Source organism: Neomonachus schauinslandi, chromosome 5 (genome assembly GCF_002201575.2).
Source record: "Neomonachus schauinslandi chromosome 5, ASM220157v2, whole genome shotgun sequence".
In the NCBI taxonomy this organism is placed as follows: Eukaryota; Metazoa; Chordata; class Mammalia; order Carnivora; family Phocidae; genus Neomonachus; species Neomonachus schauinslandi.
In genome coordinates this window covers 73,151,496-73,178,283 of record NC_058407.1, presented here as the reverse complement: position 1 = coordinate 73,178,283, position 26,788 = coordinate 73,151,496, and the positions used below count along the sequence as shown (strand labels likewise).

Below are 26,788 nucleotides of genomic sequence, written 5' to 3'. Positions count from 1 at the left end.
TGCTGAGTGTAGTTCCCAGGGAAAGAGCCTGGTGGCAACACTCTCACTGCTTATGATTCATGTTGCTTCTATAACAGCTTGCTGTAAAACAAACACTGAAATCTATAAAAGCAAAAATCTCTGGATTTCTTTTGGTAGTGAAAACACATCCTAATGTAGGATCTCTTGTAAAAGGTGAAGTGGTGTAATGGGAACTATTGAAAGTGGAGGATACCTGTATATATCAATCAATATATCATATAAATTGACTTTTATTATGTAATGACCTTCTTTGCCTCTTGTGTCAGTTTTGACTTAAAGTCTATTTTCTCTGATATAAGTATAGAAACCCCTGCTTGCTCTCTTTTGGCTACCATGTGCATGGAATATCTTTTTTCATCTCTTAATTTTTGGTCTATGTACGTCCTTAAATCTAAGTTGAGTCTCTTGCATATAGCATATAGTTTGGTCTTGTGTTTTTACCCATTCAGCCACTCCATGTCTTGCTTGTTGAGCTTACTACATTTACATTTTGGTTTTCTTTTGATTCACCAGAAAGTATCCCTAAGAGAAGGGGAGAATATATTTCTACTGCCAAAAGAGTTAGGAAGAAAGTCTGAAGCAGATATAGTAAACTTGGAATTTCTCCGAAGTTTGTTGTTTATCTTAAAAATTCATAGGAATTCTACATTTTATTTTATAAAAATATGTGCTTGTATTAATGCTTTATATTTCTTAACTCTGAATGCTGTAGAAAGATACATGAGCTTATTGTGTGGCTCCTACTACTGCTAGATACACAAGTTTGAAAATAAATTTCATTTTAGTCTTTATCACCATAAGCACCGTAAATTAATCTTTTATAACTTTTCATGGTTTCTATGGCATTTGAGGTATGCATTGGCATATTGTTGCACTTTGCAAATAAATCTAAGTTTCAAACAAAATCATATCTTGTGCTACCATTTATTCTAATTTAGTCTATTTTATTTTATTTTTATTTTTATTTATTTTTTTTTTAAAGATTTTGTTTATTTTTATTTATTTGACAGAGAGAGAGAAACAGCATGAGAGGGGATAGGGTCAGAGGGAGAAGCAGGCTCCCCGCTGAGCTGGGAGCCAGATGTGGGACTCGATCCCGGGACTCCGGGATCATGACCTGAGCCGAAGGCAGTCGCTTAACCAACTGAGCCACCCAGGCGCCCTCTAATTTAGTCTATTTTAAAGTATATATCTGTAATAAAATAATTAAAATGCTACAGAAATGTGTTAAGTAGAAAGTAGAGGCTGATCACATCTCAATCTGTCTTCTAGGAGGTAACACTGACATATAATCTTTAGATTCTTTTAAATGTATTAAAGAACCTTGCTGCTTAAAGGAACCTGATGATGAATCCTTTTGTAAATTGCATAATTAAAACTCTTATTATTAAAAGCCTGTTAAATGTCTTTTTTCAAATATAGGCCATCTATAATTTATATTTTAATATTACTATGATAAATCTGAGAGAGAGGTGAACTGTATCAGGGTTTTGGAATTCAAATGCATTCCCCTGGAGTCTTTGTCAAGGAACTTTCTGGGATTGTTTATACAATTCATAAATGGCTGGCTCAGATTTCTGGAATATTCTCTCAGCTTATTAATAGTTCATAGGAATAGAGAGGACAACAAGACAAGATAAGAAACTGACTCAGGAATGTTTTATTTAAGTAGTTTAATTTTGATATACCCAATGTATTAAATCTTAATACTAAATAAAGGGATACATTTAAATATTTCAATACAACCTAACAGTCATTTTTATATTGCTAAGTTGTTATCCAAACTACTTTTGGCAGTGTAATGAAGTGACCGACTGTATCCACAATCATATGTAGTTCTGTTGCACTTTCTTTTATGTGTGCTTACCTCTGGAACTGAGATAAAAGGGTTTAAGTATGTAATGCATCATAACATAGTTACTTGGAATAAGATTATTCTGTTTGGGATTTTAGCTCCACCACAAATGGCCACTCTAACATATCCATTTTGTCATCAGGAAAATAGGAATAATAACACTACTGACACCTCTTGGAGTTGTTGTGAAGATTAAAAGAAATATTCCAGATGATAGCACTGAGCACATTGCCTGAGATAGATTATGGGCTCAGAAATGAAACTTAATTCTAGTTGGTTATCTGGATCTGGATATCTAGATACAAAAATCTAGTCAATAGTTAGAAATTGATAGATTTAAAAAACTGAAATGTGACAGCCTCAAAACAAGTAACTGGTTAGGCACAAGAAACAAATGACTAGTACTTAGGAAACAATACATACTATTTAAGTCAAGTGAAGAAAATAGTAAAATTTTCATGATAGCCTGAAAAGATCATTGATATTTTCATTGGTATATTAGATTATTTTGAAGTAATAAGCTGGTAAAATATACCAACAAAATATTTCAAATAACTTGAAGTTACTGAGGTAGAATTCTAGATGAAGAGAAACTTTTGAAAAAGTGACCTAAACAGGAATGTAAAAATAGTAACTGCCACGTCCAAGAGGGCACTGAGGTTAGTCGGGGATGAGTAAACCCCACTTTATTACAACCATGTCTCTATAAACACATGATTTCCTTAACACGTTTCTTCCTACCTTTACTAATTAATGAGATTTAAGCATAATGTTATAGATATTAGATCTCTTAATAAATTCATAGATGGAAAGGATTTCTCTGATTTTAAATTTGTTTTCAATGTACAACATAATGGTGATACATCTCTTTTGGTAGGTGTGATAGTCTTATGTGTCAACTTGGTTAAGCTATGGTAGCCAGTTATTTAGTCTACTAATTAAGGTATTCCTGTGAAGGTATTTTGAAGATATAGTTAATATCTACAGTTGGATAACTTTAAGTAAATGAGATCATCCTCAAAAATGTGGGTGGGCCTCATCCAGTCAGTTGAAGGCCTTAATAAAAACTGGTTTCCCAAAGAAAAAGGAATTCTGACTCAAGACTGCAAGGATACAATATCCTGCCTGCATTTCCACCCTAACAGGTTGCCCTACAAATTTCTGATTTGCCAGTGCCTGCCACTGCATGAGCCAATTCTTAAAAATAAATTTATCTATATATCTGTATTTATATATCTTATTAGTTCTATTTCTCCTGAGGACCCTAATTGATACAGTAGGTATCAATCACAATTACATTTTCTACAGGTCATTAACACTAACTAAGCATTGTCATTAAGAGTTCCTTTAGTTCTCTGTTATAAACTTATTTATTTTATTTATTTATTTATTTTAGAGAGAGAGCATGCAAGTGCGGGGGGGGAGGGACAGAGGGAGAGAGAGAATCTTAAGCAGGCTCCACGCTTTCATGGGGCTGGATCTCACGACCCTGAGATCATGCCCTGAGCTGAAATCAAGAGTCGGACACTTAACCAACTGAGTCACCCAGGTGTCCCTAAACTTATTTATTAAAATGTAGTCATAATGCATGGCATACAGAAAATTCAATTAAATTAACAGGTGTGAGGGCCTGGGTGGCTCAGACGGTTAAGCGTCTGCCTTCGGCTTAGGTCATGATCCCAGGGTCCTGGGACAAAATAAATAAATTAATTAATTAACAGGTGTGGATCTATCAGTAAATGTAAAGTATTGGGCTTTATGTTGGTTTATAACATATATATTATAAATTGTATTATTATTATATCATTATATGTAATGAAGTCACAATTCCTGTCCTTGGTGGGGAAAAGATCTACATGTAACAGTTGAGTAGGATTAAATTAGTGTTTTGATAGAGGTATTCATGGAATGACAATTCAGAGACCAGAAGTAATGACTCTCTATGACTGGAGTACAGCACCTTTGGGAGAACGTGGGGGGAAATGAGGTTGGATGGGTGGTGGTAGCTGGATATTAAAAGTTGTTAAATACCAAACTAAAGTGTTTGAACTGAAATTTGTGACAGAGCATCAAGGATGTTGAGTGGAATTTTTACATCATCTGAAATGCTGTTCCCCAGACAACTCTATGAAAGGAAAACTGGTCAGGCAGGAAATTAGAGGCAGGGGGTCGGAAAACCTCAGAATAGCACATAAAACTTTCAAGTTTTAAAAACATGATGCTTTGGGTCGTGACTCACAATATTGTCATCTCAATATTATCGTAAAAGTCAATAGTCTTACCACATAGACTTCGGTTCTAAAAATAAGCATAACCTTAAAATTATTATTCTTAAAAAGAATAAGAATAAGCATTCTTCAAAATGTTTATAGAAATTACAAATAAATAACTAAATACTTTTTAGTATTTAGGTGGGAATGGTTATGAATTACAAATAACTAAATATTACAAATAACTAAACTTTTATCAATATAGAAAACACACTTTTTAAGAAGAAAAAAATCAAGCAAATAAAAAAGCAGGCTATACATTTGCTTTTAACTTTATAGAAAATATTTTTAATGACAAATATCTTAAAATATACAGAATTCGTTTATTAGACATTTGCTAAGTACTTACCTCCTATATGATGGGCATGGTGAAGCACTGATGGATGCATTTAAAAGTGACAAAATTCTCAAGGAATTTTGTTTAGACAGGGGTCATACATATTGTAACTATGGCACTTCTCATGATTTAGAACAAAATAGTAGCTTGTCTTTTAATTGATAAATATTTTGGATGGTAATTTTGGATCAGACAGAAATCATGTCTTAATAAAAAGCTTAAAAATTAAAGTAAATGTTATCCTCAAAGATAAAGTAAAAGAGAAAAGCATTTCTTATAAAGCTTCATAATAAGAGTAGATACATGGAACTTCAGATCATATTGGAAGGAAAGATGATTCCCCAAAAGCCATTATCTTATGTGTTTCTTATTTTCTCTCATCAAAAAATAAGAATGAAGAATTATTAGATTACAGATTATTGTCAGAGTCTGAAAGTATTAGCTGGCAACTACCCTTGTATTTAAGAATTTTTTAAAATGCTGGACAAAACATGAAAAATTGTATGAGGACAATGTAGAGCCTATAGTTTTAAATGGTATATAGAAAAGCACCTAGAAATTTTATATCGAAAAGTTTAACTTTAACAGTAGAGATATCCAGGGTAAAAGACACAAAGTTAACCGGTAAGCACTCATGAGAACATTTATAATAACCAGCATGAGTCTGCACAAAATAAGTCCTATCATTTTTCCCATATCTTTTTATAAAAGACAGTGATCTCAATGGTAGTGTGTGAGAGAGAATGAGAGTCAACTATAATTTACTTTGTGATAATATTTTTTTTTAATACTACTTCATTTGACAACCCTCAAAAAACTAGGAAATAAAATATAGATAACACTATTTATATAGGCTAATACAATTAGTAGGATATGGTTTTCATATTACAGGTAATGATCCATTAGTGGATTTTGAAATCAATTTTGTGGGTCGAGACCTGTATTAAAAAAATAAAAAGAATAACAGAAAAGAATAGGACACCATAGAAAGAAAGAGGAAATAGAAGATAAGGATAGTATTACGTCATAAATAATCCTTTTTTTTTTAGGTGTGTGTGTCCGGGGATGAGATATGAAATTCATAACTTAAAACAGATTGTGGATGAGAAAATGTTTCAAAAACCTGAGCCATAGGGTCACACTCAGAGAATGGTCATCAATGTGTATCACTGTCAAACTTAGGTGGACTTCCACGGGAGAGTTCCGCTGGGGTCAGCGCTGGGTACTGGGGTATTTTAGTATCTTGTCTATGTCCCAGATAATGGAAAGTAGAACACATTTAAGTCACTCGTGATGTCCAATATGGAGATGATATAGTACCAGAATCTTTAACAGAGAACTGAGGTTTCTTATCACCTTTTAGGCATTGATCCACTTATCCAAATACAGTGTATTTTCAAGTTCTGACTACATATTGGGAAGGATGCAAAAGCTACACATTTTTCATTTTCTAAAAATAAGGCAGTGTTTCATAGGATTTGCAACTGGGTCAAACCTTTTAGGGATTTTAAAAATGGTGTCTAATTTATTTATTTATGCACTGATGAAAAAAATGATAAACAAATGTATACAGATTTTTACATTTAAAAACTTTTTCCAGAACATGTAACTGGAATCATAAGCAATTATATTCTGATCTCAATACTACGTACTATATACAGGTAGAACTCTGGGAATTTTTAAAATTAGCTATTATATTAATTTCAAAGAGGTTAAAATAATGTGCCCTATATATCACTAAAAGGTTTTAGTTGTCTTCATGGTCTCTTATTACTTCCATGTTACTATGGAATGTGATATTAGATTGAATGATTTACACTGTTGAGATCATAATCGATCTTGTTATTGCTCTCGTGGCTGCCTTTTCAAAGAATAAAACACTTCTTGGTTGAACAAATACAGGTCCTGATATAACTCAGTGTTATATTCTTCACTTGAGACTTTGATGTAAAGTTCTTAGCAACGTATTATGATAGCTCAATGGAGACTCTTTCCACTGTATCTTTTTCCTCACTTTCTTGGAGGTTAATGAGAAGAAAACGCCTTTCATTTGTGGAGTCATGGTAACATATAATTTCACTGCAGTCTGGTACACTGGAATAAATATCTTGTCTACTTCCACTTACCTTGCTACATGATTAATTACAGGAGCAAAGTTAGTCGGCCCATATAGTTGCACAGATTTCAGACTCCTATAGTAAGCCTCCATGACCCCCTCAATGCCATCACAGTAGGGGTTTTGAGGGTTCCCATTCTGTGGAATTGACAGGCAAAAAAGAGTAAACATTAGTAGTGTCTGCAAAGATCAACTGAAAAAGAGAAAAGATAGGTTGACACTCAAAGATGTTTTGGAAGAATAGTCATTTATTTAAGAGCAAAAAAATAAATTAAGTGATCAACAATACATTACAATATATTATAAAAACTGTGATATGATGAATCTAATATATAAGCATTAAAAATTGATACTCTTCAAAAGAACCACAGAAAACTCTAAAGAATCTTGAGAAGCTGAATACCACAACATTCTATAATTAATGTCTTCATTTGCATATGTCTATGTATGTGTAGAGATGAACATATAAAAACCCTGAAAAGAAGTAAATAAAATATTAACAGTGGTTAACTCGGGGTGGTTACATATAATTGGTGACTTTTATTTCATTCTTTAAACTATTCAATATTTCCCAACTTTTCTGCAGTGACATCTATTAAAATCAAGAAAAAAAAATCACTATCCATTCAGTTTTACCTTACAGAAGGCAAAATACAAAATATCTGCCACGTGTACATTTTCAGATCACAACTGATCACCCCAAGGAGAGAAGGGGTCTGAGGGAATGTAATTTGGTGCAAAAATTATCAAGAGAAGGTAAAATGAAAAGAATCAAGGAAACATTCATGTTGTCCACGAGAAATGGAGCTTGCCACTAAGTTCTTATTCGGGAGAAGGCACCTAGAAGGGCAAGTTCATACCTGGAGACCTAGACTAGTTTTTTCATACCTTGAATGCTTTGTTATTATTAAGTTCAATTCTCCTAGTCCAGATCTTGCAAATTACACATATAAGGCAGTGTATTAGTTATCTATTGCTTTGTAGCAGATCACCCCAAAAGTTAGTGGCTTACAACAGTAATTGTTATCTCAAACATTTTTTGGGTGTCAGCAGCCGCTTAGCAGGTGGTTCTCGCTCAGCATTTCTCATGAGTTTGCAGTCACTGTGCCAACCTGGGCATCTGAGAGCTTGACCAGAGCTGCAGAACCTGCTTCCAGGAAGGTTCACTTACATGGCTGCTGGCAGGAGGTCAACGTAGTGTCTCTATAGGGCTGCTTGAGTGTTCTTACAACATGGCCGCTAACTTCCTCAGAATGAGCAATCCAAGAGAAACAACAAAAAGGAAGCCCCAACACCTTTTATAAGCTAGTCCCATAAGATGAACACCAATATTCTACTCTAATCTCTTTGCTAGAAATGTATCACTAAGTATAGCCCATGCTCAAGGGAAAGGGAATTAGACTCCACCTCTGGAAGGGAGGAAGGATAAAAAAATGTAGATATATTTAAAACACTAGAGACAGTAATTATATTTAAACAGAGTTAACAGTAATTTCAGCATGCATGTTTTTATCTGAACAATCACAAATGACCAGTAATTTGTAAATAAAATTTGTTGAATTCTATATACTAAGCTTTACATTAAAATATTTACACATATTAGATAGTTTTATAACAACCCTAAAAAAAGTAGATAAAATATTGTCATTATCCCCACTTTATAAACGAAAAAATTAAGGCACTGAGAGTTCAGTGTGTCCCAAAATTACACAACACAAATGAGAGGGCCAGTATTTGAACCCTCAGTTTAACTTCAGAGCCTAATCTCTCTTTTTTTAAAAAATATTTTATTTATTTATTTGAGAGGGAGAGCATGAGCACAAGCAGGGGGAGAGGCAGAGGGAGAGTGAAAGGAAGAAGCAGACCCAAGCAGTAAGCTCGATGTGGGGCTCAATCCCAGTCTCCCGGGATCATGTCCTCAGCTGAAGGCAGACACTTAACTGACTGAGCCACCCAGGCACCCCTAGAGCCTAATCTCTTAACCACCACCATGCCACCATGCTTTGAAATCCTAAGCATTTTGAAAGACAAGAGATCTTAGGAAACCAAGGCAGATGTTATCAACCACTTCAATTTTGCCATTTGTGTGAGCGGGATATATACCCACTTTTTCCTTCTAATTTTGTCTTTTATTCAAATTTTTTAAATCAATTGACCATCATGTAAATTTTTAAAAACATAAAAATAACAAAAAGCCTCTTACATAATAATAAAGACATTTTTATAGTTTTATACTACAAAATTGGTCACATTAATTGATTGAAATTATAATGTAAAAGTTTAATATTTAGCACAAAGCAGTTAATGATTGCTTTTGATGTTAATCTGAACTGAACCTTCCTTTAAATAAAATTTTACAGTGCTCTTTTCCCTTGACAAGATATGAAACTAATTAAAATTAAAACTCATTATTGATTTTGAACATATAGAAATGTATTCTATATCTGCCTTGGGGGAAGAAATACAAATCAGGATAGTTCTGAGCAACTTTTTCATCATCATTTTAACATTTTAATTAAGGGTTTACATTTCTAGAAAATAATATATTTTCTCTATTCCTGTGGAACTGAAATTACAACAAGGTCACCATTTTTCTCACCATTTCATTTCTTAGTGGAAAGATAATCATTAGATGTTCTATTCATCATTACGGAATATTTAAAGCACTGATTTCTGCATTAGCCCTAATTCCATAATAAATTGCTCTAAGAATTCCTCATATGCTTTGGATGATAAGAATACTTAGGACATAAAATTAGACATTCTTTTTAATATATGCTTTTCATTATATCAGGATTATTTAAAATAATTTACAGCTATTAAAATGAGATTTTCCTCTTAATGACAAATTGTAATGAGTTATAAAAAGATTTTTTAAGTCTAAAAACTCATTTCACAAAATAATTATGTGTGTTAGTTACTAATTACTAACAAGCAATTAGCTTTTACTTGTTAAAACAAATTAAAATAAGCTTATGTGTGGCTCTAGCACAAAAGTAAAGCACAGGATATTTTTGAAAGTAAGTACATTCAATTTTGTTGTTTATTAATGAAGAGGGCAGCAGATGCCCTATTTTATATTTCCATTTTAATTAGCAACCTTTCCCATTTATAAAATAATTAATGTTATTTTGTAGAACACATGGAACATAAAGAACAGAATTCAAAATGAGCACTAATCCCACCACGCAGACTTAAGTGGGGAGGGATGTCCGTCTCTCACCAATTTTTCCCTCCATTTGGCTCCCTGAACACTTGTACTGAGGATTTAGATTCAGTTCCAAGAGAGAAGACTATACAGTCTCTGTTGCTGCCTAGAACCTATAACACTTTTCAGCAGGGCTAACAAGCTGACAAAATGCTGAAGAGAAGCTCTAAGGAGTTGTCGCTTTACTCTTTGAAATGGATCCGTTGCTGCCCAGAGATTGCTTAGGTGGGGAAAAGCTGCAAGTCTCCCTTTTATTCAGTAAGCAAACATCTGTTGAGCTTCTATTTTATGCATACAATGTTAAGACCCTTGGTTGTTAAATCGTTAGCATCTAGATGGAAGAAAAGACATACATGTCAATATTAAATTGCACAGATTTCTATAAATGCCAAAATAAGCGAAAAGTAGGCCAGCCCTTTTAGAGCTCTAGTAGGAGAAATCACTTGGACAGATGTAAGCACTTCTCTATTGATCACTGCAGGAGACTTTCTTTAAAGGGTCATTGGCCCCATGCCCATTATGAGTATCGCCTCTGATGCTCTACACTATTATTATATTTTGTTATAACAACTTAAGGAGTCCTCAGACTCATAATGGGAAGAGAGCAATGACTCCCTTTTACAACCTTTGTGCTAACATGGTGGTACCAGGACATTCTTTCTTTCTTTCCTTTTCTATTCCCTGTTCTTTTTCCACTATGGAATATATGTATATGCTTATTCATATTTCATAGGAAAAGCTGGGGTTTATCGGCGACCCTTTTAAGTAACAGCAAAGAAAACATTAAAAATTACATTTTTCTGTTCAACTTTCAACATTTGCGCTAGCCCTAAATTCACCAATTAGGGTTTATTTAATTTTTTAGAAGGCCTTCCTTGCTATCTGAAGATTATTGGAACTTGGTTTGATAAATAAATATTTATGACTCTGTATCACAAATTGTTACCATGAAAATATGAGGGTTTGTTAGGATTACAGACTACACTAATTGCCAGACTGACATGGGACTGGTTTTCCTATTTGCCATTTCAGCACTTAGAGGTATATATTGCAGTTGTTTAGGATGAGGTTAACAGAAAACTGTAGCAAAAAATCAAATCAAATACTGTCTCACTGAAGACCTACTTAACTCCTCTGCCTTATTTACCCAAGAAAAAAAAAAGTGCTTTGAAAAAATTAATTGGTCAGTGCTGTTAAAGTTCATTCATTATCATCATCGTTGTTTTCAGCTTCAATTTGGGAGACTATTTTTCATAACCTTAAAGGGGTATGATCTCTATCCTATAAGTATTTGAACTGGGTTCAAAGAATTGTTTAAGATGCAAATAATAATAAAAAATCCTTCCTTGGCAATAGATATTTGCATAGGTTTTTTTTTATAAGAAATGAATCTGGATGTAGGAAAAGCAGAAAAATAGAGGATTAGAGATAAAAGGGAAAAATCACACACAAGGGTGAGAAGAAGTGTATGGAAGGAAAAATTAATAAACCTCATTTAGTTTAACATAATTATTCCTTTTCTTAAGCTTTAAAATAGCTCATGACCTTTTTCCTGAGGCACTTAAGACTTAGCATCACATGAGTGACTTTCATGGTTTTATAAGTTTCCGGGAAATTTTAATTCTCTAAGACACAACAAAATCCCAATAGATATTCATTTTTATATGACAGTGGGAAAGTGGCATGTGGGCTAATTCATGGAAAAAAGAATTAAAGCCTCTAGCAACCTTTCCTGCAATTGTGAGCGCAGTGGAATAGAAAAGCAAGGATAAGTATAGAAATGAAAATGTAAAAATACTGCTCTTAAAAGATATTTAAAGAAGTTTAAATATAATCATATATAAGTTCTGGATGTGTGTGTGTGTGTATCCTGATCAATATCATACCATGGTGTTAATAAAGCACATATTCGAGAGGTGGGATTGATTATAGATACTGTTATAAAATGTGCTTTAATAGCAGTTAAAGAGCATGTGTTCTAAGATAAGACTGATCTGGGTTCAAGTCCTGTCCTCTGGAACCCTGGTTAACTGCTGCTATGCTGCTGAACTGAAGTATACAACACTTGGGCAGGCACTCTTCACTGTATTCAATATGTGTGGCACTTGCTAGAGTAGTGCTATGTGATAGTCATAGAAACTTTATGAAGATTATGTAAGAAAAGGATTGTAAAGTATTTGGCTTCATACTCAGTAACTACTCAATAAATGGTAGTATTATTGTTTATTTTTGTCTGTTTTGCTTGAGAGCTTCAAAAAATATCTCTATGATTATGCATTGCTTTTGTAACAAGAATAAAAACAACAAAGGCCTTCAAAAATAATGGGGATGGAAGAGGTTACTTCTGAAATGTATAGAGGGTAGGAAGGCGCTTCTAATGAAAAGCTAAAATTTTTCCAAAATGATAGCCAACCATTCCTATATTGATTTTCCCATTATTTTATCAGAAAGTGCAGGGAGAGGGGCGCCTGGGTGGCTCAGTTGTTAAGCGTCTGCCTTCAGCTCAGGTCATGATCCCAGGGTCCTGGGATCGAGTCCCACATCAGGCTCCCTGCTCGGCGGGAAGCCTGCTTCTCCCTCTCCCACTCCCCCTGCTTGTGTTCCTGCTCTTGCTATCTCTCTCTCTGTCAAATAAATAAATAAAATCTTAAAAAAAAAAAAAAAAGAGTGCAGGGAGAGTAAGGCTCACTGGATCTATAAGCATTATCTGTATGGGGTTTATTTTGAAGGTAGAATGCAGTACACTGCTTATCTAAAATCACACAATATGAACTAGATCTATGTAAAGTAAAGATGAACTAGATAAATATTTATTCCAGTCATATCTACTCCATTATATTGAAATCATAATTAGCTATTGCCATAATTATTGCTTCACATTAAAAAAATAATTCTAGCCATAACTATTCCTTTATATTTGAAAAGATATGCCATTTTCTTAGATGGTAGATTAAAACAGCCACACGTTCTTTGAGATAGCCTCCCACTGAGAGGTGAAGGTTCCTTGGAAACTGGGCTGGCCTTAGTGACTTGCATAACCAAGAGAATTTAGCAAGAACAACTTTCTGAGACTTCTGATGCTATGGTGTAAAGAAACCTACAGTTTCTGCCCCAGCCTGTTAGAGAATACTCACTCTGGGGAAGCTGGCTGCCATGTATGAAATCTGACTACCAAGACATGGCCATACCGTGATGAGGTCCACGATAACTACATGGACAGATTGTAAGTAGAAAAAGGGAGAGATGTCCAGGCAACCCAGCTATTTCAGTCATCCTATCTTGAGCATCAGACAAGAGCAAAGCCATCTTAGGGGACATGTTAACCCCCCGAGATGTGACATGGAGAAGTACTGAGTCATCCAATCCACAGCAAAATGAAGCCCAGATATATGGTTCTAGTTGAGTAATTCCAGCCACCTCTAGCCAATCAAGCCATCCTAGGTAAGGTCCTAGACATCTTGAAGAAATAAACCACCTCCTATTGTATTGTGCTCAAATTCCTGAACCCCAAATCATGAATATAATGGCCACATGATTGACTACAGCATAAGTAGTAAACCAATATTAAAAGATCCAACAAATTATTTTTTTCAAGAGATCAAATCCTTGTGATATATTCTTACCAAAGCAAATTCATGAGATATCCTTCCATCTGGAGGCAGTTTTGCACCAAAGCCTAGAGCTGGGAACATTTTATCACTGTCATAATCTTGAACGATTTCTCCCACTGCTTTCAGTGCCATTCCATAGGCATTCAGTTGGTAAGGATTCATGTAGTGGAGAGAAGTGGGCTGGGCAGGGTTGCCTGATGACAGAAAAAAATATTTCAAACATGACTGATCAGGCTAAAGATGTCATTTTTTTGATAACATTTTTCTTGATGCCTATTTCAGAATGAAATACTTAAAATTATGTTTTCTGCCTACATCCATACTGTCTAATAATTTCTTTTGGGTGGAGATTAACATAGAAATATTTATTACATTATATCAGACATGTAGAAGGCTTTCCAAAGATATGCCAAAGCATATGCAGATTTTTTCAGAAATTATTCCTCATTGTCAATGCCACAGGCTATTTCTGAATCTCAGTCACAGAAGAAGTATTAAAGTACTTTTGTTAAACTGATTTTATAGTCATCTTTATCTAAAAAAAAAAAAGCATGTGCCTTTAGCTTGAACCCTTATGTTTATAATTAGAGAACTATGAAGCCTTCCCAAAGTTCTATTACAAATATAAATGGAATATTTTAGAAATATCTCAATTTAATCACTTAAAAAGGAAAGCATAGTGATTTTCAAATTCAAGCTAATTAAATATCTATATCTGAAAAAGGATTCAGAGTTTCTAACTAGACATTAAACTAGGAGCCAGAAGGCTCAAAGTCCAGTCTTGCAATTTCCAAGACAACACCTATAAAATGTCTGCAATAAATCCTACCAGTGTTAACTGGAAGGACAAAATGAGATTATGTATGTGGAAGTGATTAAAAATAATAAAGCACCATAGAAATGTATGGTTTAATTGCTACTGTTATTACTGTCTGGGTCAGCCACAAGGTTCTGAAATTTCAATATCCTTATACTATGTAAGATGTTGCATTTGAATAGAGATGAATTTGAGAGAGAGTGTAATATAAATGCTACCACTCAAAACACATTGAGATTCACATTAAGTTGCCCTAATTACCAGCACAAAGGCTGCTTGAAAGTCCATATACTTTCTTAAGTGAAAATGGAAAGTTAAATGGGACTTGTAATAGCATATAAAGCTCAATTCTATATTAAAACATTGCCTGAAGGAGGAAAGCCTCGGGGCACACAGCTCTTTTCTGATAAGAAAAAATAATAATAATAATAATAAGCACTTGAGATCCAGAGAGAAACAAAATTAAGGAGCGATCTCCCCTTGGTTTACAATACATATAATTATACACAGAACATTTCTAGTCTAAAAATAATGCATTGCATAAATGCATTTATATTTCCAAAGGGTTACCGGCATTTAAGGGCTAGTTCCACATGACAAAATTTCTGAAAAAGTTATCTTCTGACCAAATGGCCTTAACATTCATTCCCCTCAATTTGGCTGAACTTTGGAAAGGTTTCTTCATAACTATAGGCCCCTGATCTTCCTTTTCTTAGAGCATTTGCTTTAGAAAACTTACAATTGTAAATTCTTTCTCTGCACCTTTGAGATGTAAATCTTCTACAACCCAGGGCTGTTTATCTCCAGGACCTGGGAGCCCTCCACGAAATGTAATCATGGAGAAAGATAGCACTCCTGTCCCCTAGTCTCTTTGCGAAGGTAGGAGCCTAACTTTAATAAGTGCTAATTAGTAAACAGAACAATGTCCCCTCTAATGTCCCTCAGCATTTTCCATTAGATCACGGCAGTACTTAAAATCCCTCCCACCTTTTGTTTTGGAGGTGTTGGGTTCAATTTTTCCCTTATATCGCAATAGCCTTGACTTCTGTGGCAACAGTCCTGATTAAAGTCTTCCTTGTCTGTTTAAATTATCTGGTGCAATTTTTCAATGACACTCTCTTCTAAAGTCAGAATTTTGCACTTGATCAAAAGCCCACTGGAGCCACAGGGGGGCAATATCATTACTTGACTAAGTGGTTATTTAACATAACTTTCAAATATAAGAAGAATTGTTACCCAATGGCTGCAATATGGCAACAAAGTCTATTTTATTAAGAAAACTGTAACTTAAAATTGAGATACAAATATCATTCATACCCGAGCATGTCTAAACATCTTCACCTATCATGCATAGCAGGGCTGGATCCCACCCATGCAAATATGTTGCCTGTCTCTTTCCAGCATCTTCATCAGACCATCTCTTCATTGTATCACTAATGAGATCTTCCTTCCTATCTCTACCTCTCAAGTAGCCACCGTGTCCTGGAAGTCACTTTACTCTCCTCCAGCTTATGTTTTACTTGCACCAGACAGCCTTCCTTGCTTATTCCAACCCTTATTGTCTTTCCTCTCTTACTTTTAGGACTCTTGTGCTCTGCACCACAAAATATGGCAGGTAAAAATCTGCCACATTGACTGTCCATTCCTAGAATCTGGGACCACATTTGTGCCACCTCTGTATATGCAACAATGCATATGAACAATGAATTTGTGGTAAGTTGATAACATTGGGACCCAACAATATCCATGATAATTATAATAGCATGGGATCTAACATGTACTGAACACCTTACTTCATATCTTTCTTAACCTTTCAACAAACCTATGACGTAGGTACTTTATTTTACCCAATTTTCAGATTAAATACTCTACTCCTAATCACACTGTAAAAGTTGGTAAAACTAGAATGTAAATCTAGGCAATCTGATTCCATAGCCCTTATTCATAGCTAGAACTCTATACTTAAGATTTTGTAATATTTTAAACACTGGATATCATCAAACTTATATCTGATTTTGTCTTAGACGTACATTATGCCTTTATAAAAAAATCACACATGACTACACTCTTTTTAAAAAGTTTTATTGAGATATAATAAGATATAACTTACAATTTAACCATTTAAAATGTACAAGTGATTTTTAATATACTCACAGATATGTACAAAATCACTTCAATTTTAGAACATTTTTATCACCTCAAAGAGAAACCCAGTACCTCTTCACTATCCCTCCCTTATCACTCCATCCAGCCCAGCTCCAAACAATGATTAATCTTTCCATCTCTATTAATTTGCTTATTCTGGACATTACATATAAATAGATTCACATAATATGTCATCTTTTGTGACTAGCTTCTTTCACTTAGCATAATGATTTCAAGGTTCATTTATGTCATAGCATGTATCAGTAATTCATATTTCATTCCTGTTTATTGCTGAATAGTATTCTCCTGTGTGAATATACTACATTTTAAAATCATTTGTACGTAGCTATCCTGTTGTCCCAGCTTTGTTGAAAAGACCATTCTTTCCTCATTGAATTGTCTTGGTACCGTTCTCAAATCAGTTAAACTTAGACTCATGGGTTTATTTCTGGAATCTCCAGTCTATTTCATGGCACTATATATCTATCTTTACACCAGCACCATGCTTTCTTGGTTACTGTTGCTTTGTAGCAAGTTTCAAAAATGGGAAGTAAGAATATTTCCACTTTGTTCTCTCTTTTCAAGTCTGCTTTGGCTCTTCTAGATCCACATGAATTTCTGGGGCATCCATTTATGCAAAACAGGCCTTTCAGATTTTGAATGAGATTGCACGGAATCTGTTGATTGCTTTGAGAAATGTTGTCCTCTTAACAGTTGAATTTTCCAATCCATGAAAATGGCATATCTTTCCACTTATTTAAGTCTAATTTCTTTCAAGAATTTTTTTCAGAATATAGTTTTTATAGTATAAAGTTTGCACTTTGTTAAATTTATTTCTAAGTATTATATTCCTTTTACTACTACTGTAAATGGAATTTTCTTAATTTCATTTTCAGATTGTTAACTGAAGTGTATAGAAAAAGACCTTATTTTTATATATTGATATTTTATCCTTCAATCTTGCTAAGCTCATTTGTTAGTTTTAATAGATTTTTAGTGAATTCTTTGGGATTTTATATATATATATATATATGATTATGTCATCTGCAAATAGAAATAGTTTTACTTCCTTCTTTTCAATCTGGATATTTTTTATTTCTTTTTCTTGACTAACTGCTATGCCTACAACTTCCAGTACAATGTTGAGTAGAAGTGGCAAAAGCAGACATCCTTGCCCTATTTCTCATTTTAGGGGGGAATGCATTAAGCTATGTTAGGTATGGGTTTTTCATATTTTCCCTTCATAAGATTAGAAAGTCAACTTCTATTTCTAGTTTTTTAAGTGTTTTTATCCTGAAAATGTGTTGGACTTTGCAAAATGCTTTTTTTCTGCACCAATTGACAGGACCATGTGATTTTTACATTTTCTTCTATTGATATGGTAAGTTATTTGATTTTTGAATATTAAGCCAACCTTGCATTCCTGAGATAAATTTTACTTCCTCAGGGTGTATAATTTTCTTTTTAAGTTGCTGGATTCAACTTGGTAGTGTTTTATTGAGGATTGTTATATCCATATCCATAAAAGATATTGATCTTTAGTTATTCTTTTCTTTGTCTAGTTTTGGTATCAAGGTAATACTAACTTCGTATGTTGAGTTGGGAAGTTTTCTCTCCTCTTCTATTTTTTGGAGGAGTTTGTGAAGAATTTATATCTGTTCTTCTTTGGTAGAATTCACCAGTGAAGTTTATCTGGACCTGGACCCAGATAAACTTTGTGGATAGTTTTTTTATTATGAATTCAATCTCTTATTATAGGTCTATTCAGATTGTACCTTTTTAAGTCAGTTTCAAGAGTTTGTGTCTTATTATTCAATAGATTTTTGCTCTTCTAGTTGTTATGCTAATATTCATCAGTGAATAAAAGCTAGTATTTTAACCCATTTAGACTTTAGGTTTTATTTCTATATTTCATATTTTACTGAATAAAATACATGAATAAAATTAATTAACTTGAAGTCAAAGTGTTGGAGAATATACTTAACATGAAACCAAAGGTGAGTTAAATTAGATTTCGATTTACTCATCTCTGTTCTTAACTCTAGTATTAACAAGCCAAGATGTAGTTAGTAAAACGATTTTCTGGATATGAGTTTCCTCATTTGTATAAGAGGATGGGTTGGAGTAGTGATCGCTAAGGTTCTTCCTTACCTAAAAATTCTATTACTTTGTAAAATGTGACTCAAAGTGCAAGAAATGTGAGGTAAAGAGAAAATAATGTGAGAGCTATAAGCACAATAAGTAATTTGGGGAAAAAACTGATAAATATAACTGATGGCAAATTCTGGTAAAAATTAAACAATGAGATTGATGTTCTTATGATACATAATAACTCAATTCAAATGATCTGTTTCATACAATAGTACTTCAAAATAAAATTTTAAAAAGTTCACTATCTTTTCTTTCTTGAAATGTTTGATAAACAAATTATGACTATCTATACATGGGATATTATATGATAATCCCCCTTAATTAAATATAAATGTGTTAAAATGAGTAATTCTTAAAAATAGTCAAGTAAAAATGAAGTGAGTTGCATAAAGTACATGATTTGAATTACGTTTATGTATATTAATACACACAAAAGTACTATAAAAGGAAGATTATTCAACACACTTCAGCATTATAATTATGTATGAAGACAAAGGGAGGGTCAAAGAAATGGGGCCAAAGTACACAATGGGCTTAACTAGATCTCAGATTTTCTTTTTAAAAATATCTGAAACAAAAATTACAGTAGTTCAATATTTAATAAATTTGAATGGGAGTATTAGGCCTTTTTTTATATTTCTTCTAGTCATTTGTATACCTAACTATTTCATTATAGTAAAAAGAAAGGAAACATGACCTAAATTTTATATGACACACTTCAGAAGTATGTAAATATAGGAATAAAATATCTAACCTCATGAAGATAAATCTTTATATTTCAATTAATTGCTGATATTTTGTACTAGTGATAGTCATAATACTCACCATTTGATGCTGTAAAATCAATAGCCACTGTGAAATTGATTTGCGTTCTAGAAGTAAATAAGAATCATTAATAATTAATCTCATAGAAAAGAGTTTGATTTCCACTTGTGTTATCAAATTTTTTAACATCATTAAATTTCCTAAATGTTATTACTAGCAGGGATATTCAGTAAACACTGGATAGCATCAGGACAGGCAGTTTTAGAAGGTAAAAACTGGGCAAGATATCTTTACAATCATACAACTGTAAAATAAGAAACAAAGTGTGAGGAATAAAAATAGCTCCTATTTGGGAACACAATAATTAAGTGAGGGGCTCATAATAAAGAAGTCAGTCAAACTGCAAATAATGATTTGCCAGTCTCCAATGTCAGCATTTATTATCAATTTGCTTTTAAAACCATTCTGTAGTCATTGTTGAATCATTATACCCTTAGAAGTGTGGCAGAGCTAAAATCATCTCTAATCATATCATTCCTTAAACTAATTCTTTTCACAACACTGAACACACAAGATTTTCTTCTGCTTTCTTCAGAAATGCAGTACTTCAGATACTAATCTATCCCTCAGTACTCACAGCATTCCTGTGTGTGTGAATTTATAGACATAGATAAATATTTATATAGCTGATGTTGGTTATATATAATATAAATTTTCAGCACATGGTAGTTACCCCAAATTATTTTACTGGGTTAGTTCTTTTATCTTCTTTTTTATTTTCTGATAGAAACCAAAGAGGTGGTATTTGCATAAAAAATTCACTCCTTTGGATACATCTCCGACTTCCTATATGTAATTCTACCTCTTTCTTACAAAAGAAGGCAAAAAACCAAAAATAAGCAACAATGATATGATTACTGGGATAACCTGCAATCACATCTAATTTTAAAAAAATTTAAAAAGTAAATCATTTGAAAACATGAGTACTATAAATCACCTTATTTTTAGAAACATTACTTTTGGCACATTGCACAACTTATTTCACACTTCAAAGTTTGGAACTGCTGTTTTTTTTTTTTTTAAGATTTTATTTATTTGACAGAGAGAAGCACAGCGAAAGAGGAAACACAAGCAGGGGGAGTGGGAGAGGGAGAAGCAGGCTTCCCGCCGAGCAGAGAGCCTGATGCGGGGCTCGATCCCAGGATGCTGGGATCATGACCTGAGCTGAAGGCAGACGCTTAACGACTGAGCCACCCAGGCGCCCCTGGAACTGCTGTTTATTTATTTTTTTTTTAGAGAGCGAGCGAGAGAGAAACAGCATGAGAGGGGAGAGGGTCAGAGGGAGAAGCAGGCTCCCCTCCGAGCCGGGAGCCCGATATGGGACTCGATCCCAGGACCCTGGGATCATGACCTGAGCCGAAGGCAGACGCTTAACCATCTGAGCCACCCAGGCGCCCTGGAACTGCTGTTTAAATGGTGTTGTTGATGATGATGATGACGATGATGGGTATTACGGCATAGGGTCCCTTATAGTTTTCTTAGTATAAATTATAGTAATATTTCCTTCTTTTTCTAAAAATTCGGTTTTAAAATCCCTAAATACTACTCAGGTATTGAAACAAATTCACACATTTTTTTTTTTTCCTAAGGAATGAACAACAGTTTGTGCTTTACATTTAATAAAAACTAACATAGATTCTCTTTATAGCTATAAGGTAATTTTTTTCCTCACAGGAGAAATTAGGTTTATAGGCTAAGAATATAGGCTAATTTGGAGCATACCACTAACCAGTATGAACCAAAAGGAGTTAAAAACTTTTAGAAAAAGAATATAATGAGACATTTGGGAGAACATTTTGAGGTAATAAGTCCCTTTGAGGAATTGAAAAGAACAGTCACCATCAGCACATTGCTTCGTCATTCTACTGCTAGGGAAAGAAGTGACTGTAATATAGGGTGGTAAGATGTATCAGAAAGGGTACAGCTTTTGAGTCTGAAAAAACAGGGTTTGAATTACAGCAGCTCAGTTGCTGACATTAGCCAAGTTTCAAAATTCTCAGAGGTCAGGTGCCTGGCACACAACAATAACAAGAACGAACAGAAAAACTAAATGAAGTATTATATCTATATATATTTATATATGTGTATATATGTAACACATTATATATATATTATGTATAAGCATATAAAATGTGCTTTTACATAGCTTTTATCAACTAACTTCATAATTTTTTAAAGATACTATTATTCTCCTTTTATAGACAATGAAAACTATGCTCACAAAACTTAATGTGTAATAAATGCCAGTACTGAAATTTGAATTCACATCAAACCTCAAAGACCATATTCATAAACTCCATACTACTCTATTTCTACAATTAAATATTTGTAAACTGCTTGACTGTAATAACATAATAAAAGATAGTAATTATTATGTCACAAACATAAAAATGATACTATGCAAATATCCTTAATGATAAGAATGCCAGGGCACATTCTTCTGCTTGGGCAAATTAGCCCTTGCATCAAGTATGTTGTTAAATATATAAATCACAAAATTATCAGTACAAATGCCTTCTTATGTTACTTTTTCCAAATGACACCTCTTTAGAAATGAAAACTCTAAGCTGCAAGAACGTATGTTTTAGCACATTATAAAGGTCAATTTAGGAATTGAGTCTTCGGTTTGATCTCCCTTAGGTTGTAGGAATAGATACCTTGTCTTGATTCAACTGTCTCTTGCAACAGGGTCTGCAAAATGCTTTGCCAATATTGGAACCTCACTGTATTTATTGGGTGAATGAATGCATTCAATTTATGATTGCTTCTAATATGTTCTCCAGGACAGCCCAAGATGGGTAGCATAACCACCAACTTCTTAGAAGCATTAGTTGCAGGTAAAAAATTTCAATAATCAGAGATACAATGGTCCTTTCAGAGCCAAAGTTCTGCCTAGCAAAACTATGAGGAAAAGGCATGGCTACCAGCTAAAGAACTATACTGTACATAAGAATAAAGAAGAGGAGGGGCGCCTGGGTGGCTCAGTCGTTAAGCGTCTGCCTTTGGCTCAGGTCATGATCCCACGGTCCTGGGATCGAGCCCTGCATCGGGCTCCCTGCTACGTGGGAGGCCTGCTTCTCCCTCTCCCACTCCCCCTGCTTGTGATCCCTCTCTCGCTGTCGCTCTCTCTGCGTCAAATAAATAAAATCTTTAAAAAAAAAAAGGATAAAAAAGAGGAGATATATATTATTAAACTGCCTTACTGAAGCCTCTAGCTAACAAAATGTCTAGCGCTAAAAAAGCTAAATTACAAAACCAAGCAGATTAGGTACCAAAAAATAATGAAGTGTTAAAAAGAAAAGAAAATTTTAAAAAAGGAAGAAAAGAAGGAAGGAGAAAAGAAAGGGGGAGCCTCTTAACCACACCATTTGGATTTTTCCATTTAAAAAATTACAATTCAACATTCATAGAGCATCTTCTGATTGCCAGGCACTGTGTTAAGAAAATAGGAGCACACCAAAACTATCCTTGAACCTCTAGAGCTTACAGTTCCAGCTTTCTACTATTAAAAGCAATGACAAAAAACATTGAATTCACAATCAATAGTGTAACTTAAAACTCAACTGTGCACTTACTGTGGGTAACAGCTTATTCATTCCCATGATTCCCAAGTTTCCATTCATATTATAATGTATACTTGCTATACCAAGTGTCACATTCTACGTTATTTTGAAAATATTAACAAATATGTTTTGTTTTTTTTTTTAGAGAGAGAGTGCACCTGTGCACAGCAGGGGCAGGAGTGGGGTGGGGCAGAGAATCTTAAGCAGGGTCCACGCCCAGTGCAGAGCCCCACATAGGGCTGATCTCACAACCCTGAGATCAGGACCTGAGCTGAAATCAAGAGTCAGTGCTTAACCAACTGAGCCATCTAGGCGCCCCACTAATAAAAGTTTTAAAGAAAGTTGCTAGCAATACTATAACTTTAGGCTATTAAGACAGATTTCTTGTAGACTTTGATAAATGGTTTGTGTCATAGAAGTAAACCAAACAAAACATCTTCATCGGTAATCCTATTACCCTTTTTCATTCTTCAATATTGCATGAAGGCTAATGTTAGAAGAAAAAAATCAATCGCTCATCAAAGTAAAAAATCTGAATTCACACAAGATGACTCCTGGCAGAATATTCATAAAATGATCATATATAAATCCTTGAAACATTCTGCTTAGGAAGTGTTAGTTTAGTTGTCATTTTGCATTTTAGAAGCAGACAAGAAGGAACAGGATTTCAAGAAACCTAGATAGTAGTATTATACTTTAGAGTATAAAAAAGGGATGCCTGCCAAATTTCATGAGTTAATAGTAACATCTCATAAGACTTCCTGATGCATATGTCCTAGTACTGCTAAAATATATACTTGGAAAATGTCCTTATTTTACTCCGCCACCTTTCCAAAAGCTGTAAATGACAAATCACATGTCAAGATGGAAGATTTAACTAGCACAGCAAAGATCCATAGAAAACAAGTTTATATGTGTATGTCAAAGAATACTACACATTCGCCTGTGTATCTGCACGCACGCGCACACACGTGCCCGCACACACACACACACACACACACACAGTAATGCCATCTTAGACAACTTTTCTGTGGTTGTCATTACGTATTTATTATTGAGAACTAACAACTGTGATGGGGGTGTGCAGAAGGACTGTTTTACTTTCTTCCCAATTTCAAATTCCGTTCAGCTGCACAAATTGAACATTATCAGTATGAAAGATGAACTGTCAGCCATCCTTCTTTAATCTTGACAAACTCAGGTTCAGATCCACTAGCTATTGGAATTTAGAACCTCTAAATGAAACTGAGATGCCCACTTAGCTCTAAGATTCCTCTTATTCTTGCCACACTGGCACCAAGACTACGCTTCTTCCTCGATATACTGACATGCATTCTTGTTCTCACTTTGGTTCTGGAATCTACCCTGAATCCCTGGTTCACTTGCCTCAGGGACTATTATCCAGCCCAATTCTTCCTACCCCTAGCTCACCATGGGCTAAATCTTACACCCTTGCCTTTCTTACCTTTTCTCTTTTTCTTAAAGGTAGTTCACCTACCTAAATGACAATAAAGACAATTGCCTGATCCAAATTTCATTGCATCTTCAAAATTCCTGCTTCCCATGCTCATAAACTACTCACAGGTTTAACTGCCCTCAGCAAGTAAGATCTAGAATGACGGCAAGCTTTGAGATACACAAATGCAAATTCAAATATAAACACTTTCACCTACTTGCAACATGATCTTGGGAAAGCTATTGAACCTCCCTGCAGCTCCTTTATAGTAAGTTTAGGATAATAAAACCTTCCTTGGATTGTTGTTTTGAGAACAAGCACCTGTCCTTTAAGTAGGCACTCAATGAGCAGTTGTTATTATCACCATTATTGATGCTAGCTTTTTGGGATCTGAGTTAGCATACTTCTTTGCAAACTGGAGTGCATTCGCTTATCAAATTTCTGGACCTACCAGAATTTCAGGTTATTTCTGAGAACCTGACCCTCCCATGTCAGATTTCCTTCCCTTCACACCAGCTGCTAAAGGTCTCAACCTGCCCAACCCAAAACTGCAGCACAAATGATCTAGCCTTGTTAGGAGGTGTTATCTGGGTACTTCCTCAAACAAATTCCCTTGGAATGAAGTAATTGTAAGCTTTGACCCCTGCCTTGTTTTCTTTTCTATCCTTCCAAACAGTCCGGATTTCTGATGGCTCAGTAAAATGTCAGAAGTCAGAGTAAAAAATAATGAGACCAACGATGTGGTTCTTCAACTATTTACACTAATATTCTTGGTCCTTACTAAATCTAGTTTTCATCAATTACCAAACCTTTGTGCTTTCTCTGGACTTTGAAGACTGATTTCAGTATCTTTTTTTTTTTTTTTTTAACACAGTAAGAGTGTTCCAAAGTTCAACTTCACAAGGCCTTGTAGTTCAAGAGCTTCTTATCAAGAAAGGTATGCAAGGTGGCCAACTTTTTTCAAATCACTGGTTTAGAAAATATCTACAAGTGACATAATCAAAATAAACAAAACATCACCCAAATAAAAAAATGCAAGCACTATCCAACAGTCCCACTTAAAGTGAGGTAGATGCTGACGAGGTAATCATCCCTAGTAGAAAGATTCTAGAACTTCTGAATCACAGATTGGAGTTGGAAACCTCGGCAAAATGTCCAAGTCTCTAAGCCCTAGTTTTCTCAAACGATAAACAGGTAATTGCTACATTGACGAAGTCCTCTAATTAATAAAAATAAAACCCTGAAGTACCTGCTCATTAACAAATATTCTACATGCTGGAGGACAAATTTCCTGAGCAATCCATGTCATCCTTTCCTGGCTCAAATTAATCCTTTCCTCTGTTGGGTCAGAAAAGACAGTTCTCTCTTAACATGAACACATACTTCTCTTTCATTAATTCTTCCCATGGTGTTGGTCAGTGGCATATCAAGGATGGGGTAATAAACTCCCAACCAGTGTAGGCAGTAAGAAATGCGTTGTCTCTAGATGACTTAAAACCAATAATGCAATCTTCTAATACTCAGTCTACATTTTATTATAACCATAAACCAGCAATTCTAAGCGATATAAGTGATAAAACGCTCCTGTTCTACCACAACCTGCCCACCAGGTCTAAGCTCCCACCAGAACTATTTTAGAGATAGTGTGGCTGGAAATGCACACTCTGATCATAAAACATAACTAAGAAACTGCCTGATCCAAAACAGATTGTCAGTATTTGGGCTAAATTAGTGCTAGTTCTGATGACGAAGCTTACATGCAGTTTTCTTGGACTCTGAAATAAATGGCTCTGAAAAAAATCATCTGAAAAATAACATCAGCTGTCAATGAAACCACACTTAAAAAGATGCCTCTGGACATGTCTAGCTTTTTCAAGCATGCATTTAAACATGCATAAAAATTAGTATCATGCATTAACCAAAACAAAGTTTATGAGTCTTAATATTTGTAAGTTTCCTTTCTAAATCTTAGTTTAGATGAGTTTAGTTCATATATGATAATACTCTATGTGAATGTATTTATAGAAGGCAGAATGGCTTTGTTTTTTATTAGATTTAGCCCCATTCAGCACTGCAGGGTTTAGCTCTCCACTGATTTGATGAATGCCGAACACTTGGGTGCCACAACAAGAAACACCATAAAAAATCTTAGACATGTATATTCAGTTTTCAAATAAGAAATTGGGTTAGAAAAAAAACAAACCCCTTACAGTATTGCATGTCCTGGCAAGATGTGCTTCCTGGGGCAACCTATACAATATAAAGCTGCCGATTTTATAAAAGTAAGGGAAACATTTTACAACATCATCACACTTGCTTCAAGTATTTTTAAGGGAAAGAAATCTTTATGGAGCTTGTTAATAACAGGACTTACTGATATTCAACTTACCCTTAAAATCAGCAGTATCAAGAA

At 34.4% G+C, this 26,788-nt stretch overlaps 1 protein-coding gene across 1 annotated transcript in view; it reads right to left on the bottom strand.

Annotated features, from left to right (window-relative positions):
- Positions 1 to 26,788, bottom strand: part of CPNE8 (copine 8) — a 227,887-nt gene that overhangs the window by 21,804 nt on the left and 179,295 nt on the right. The window contains exons 14-16 of the mRNA XM_021690383.1: positions 19,357 to 19,403; positions 13,431 to 13,612; positions 6,610 to 6,737 (exon numbers count right to left, since the gene is read on the bottom strand). Coding sequence (XP_021546058.1) covers positions 6,610 to 6,737; positions 13,431 to 13,612; positions 19,357 to 19,403 — 357 coding nt within the window. The remainder of the gene's footprint in view (positions 1 to 6,609; positions 6,738 to 13,430; positions 13,613 to 19,356; positions 19,404 to 26,788) is intronic.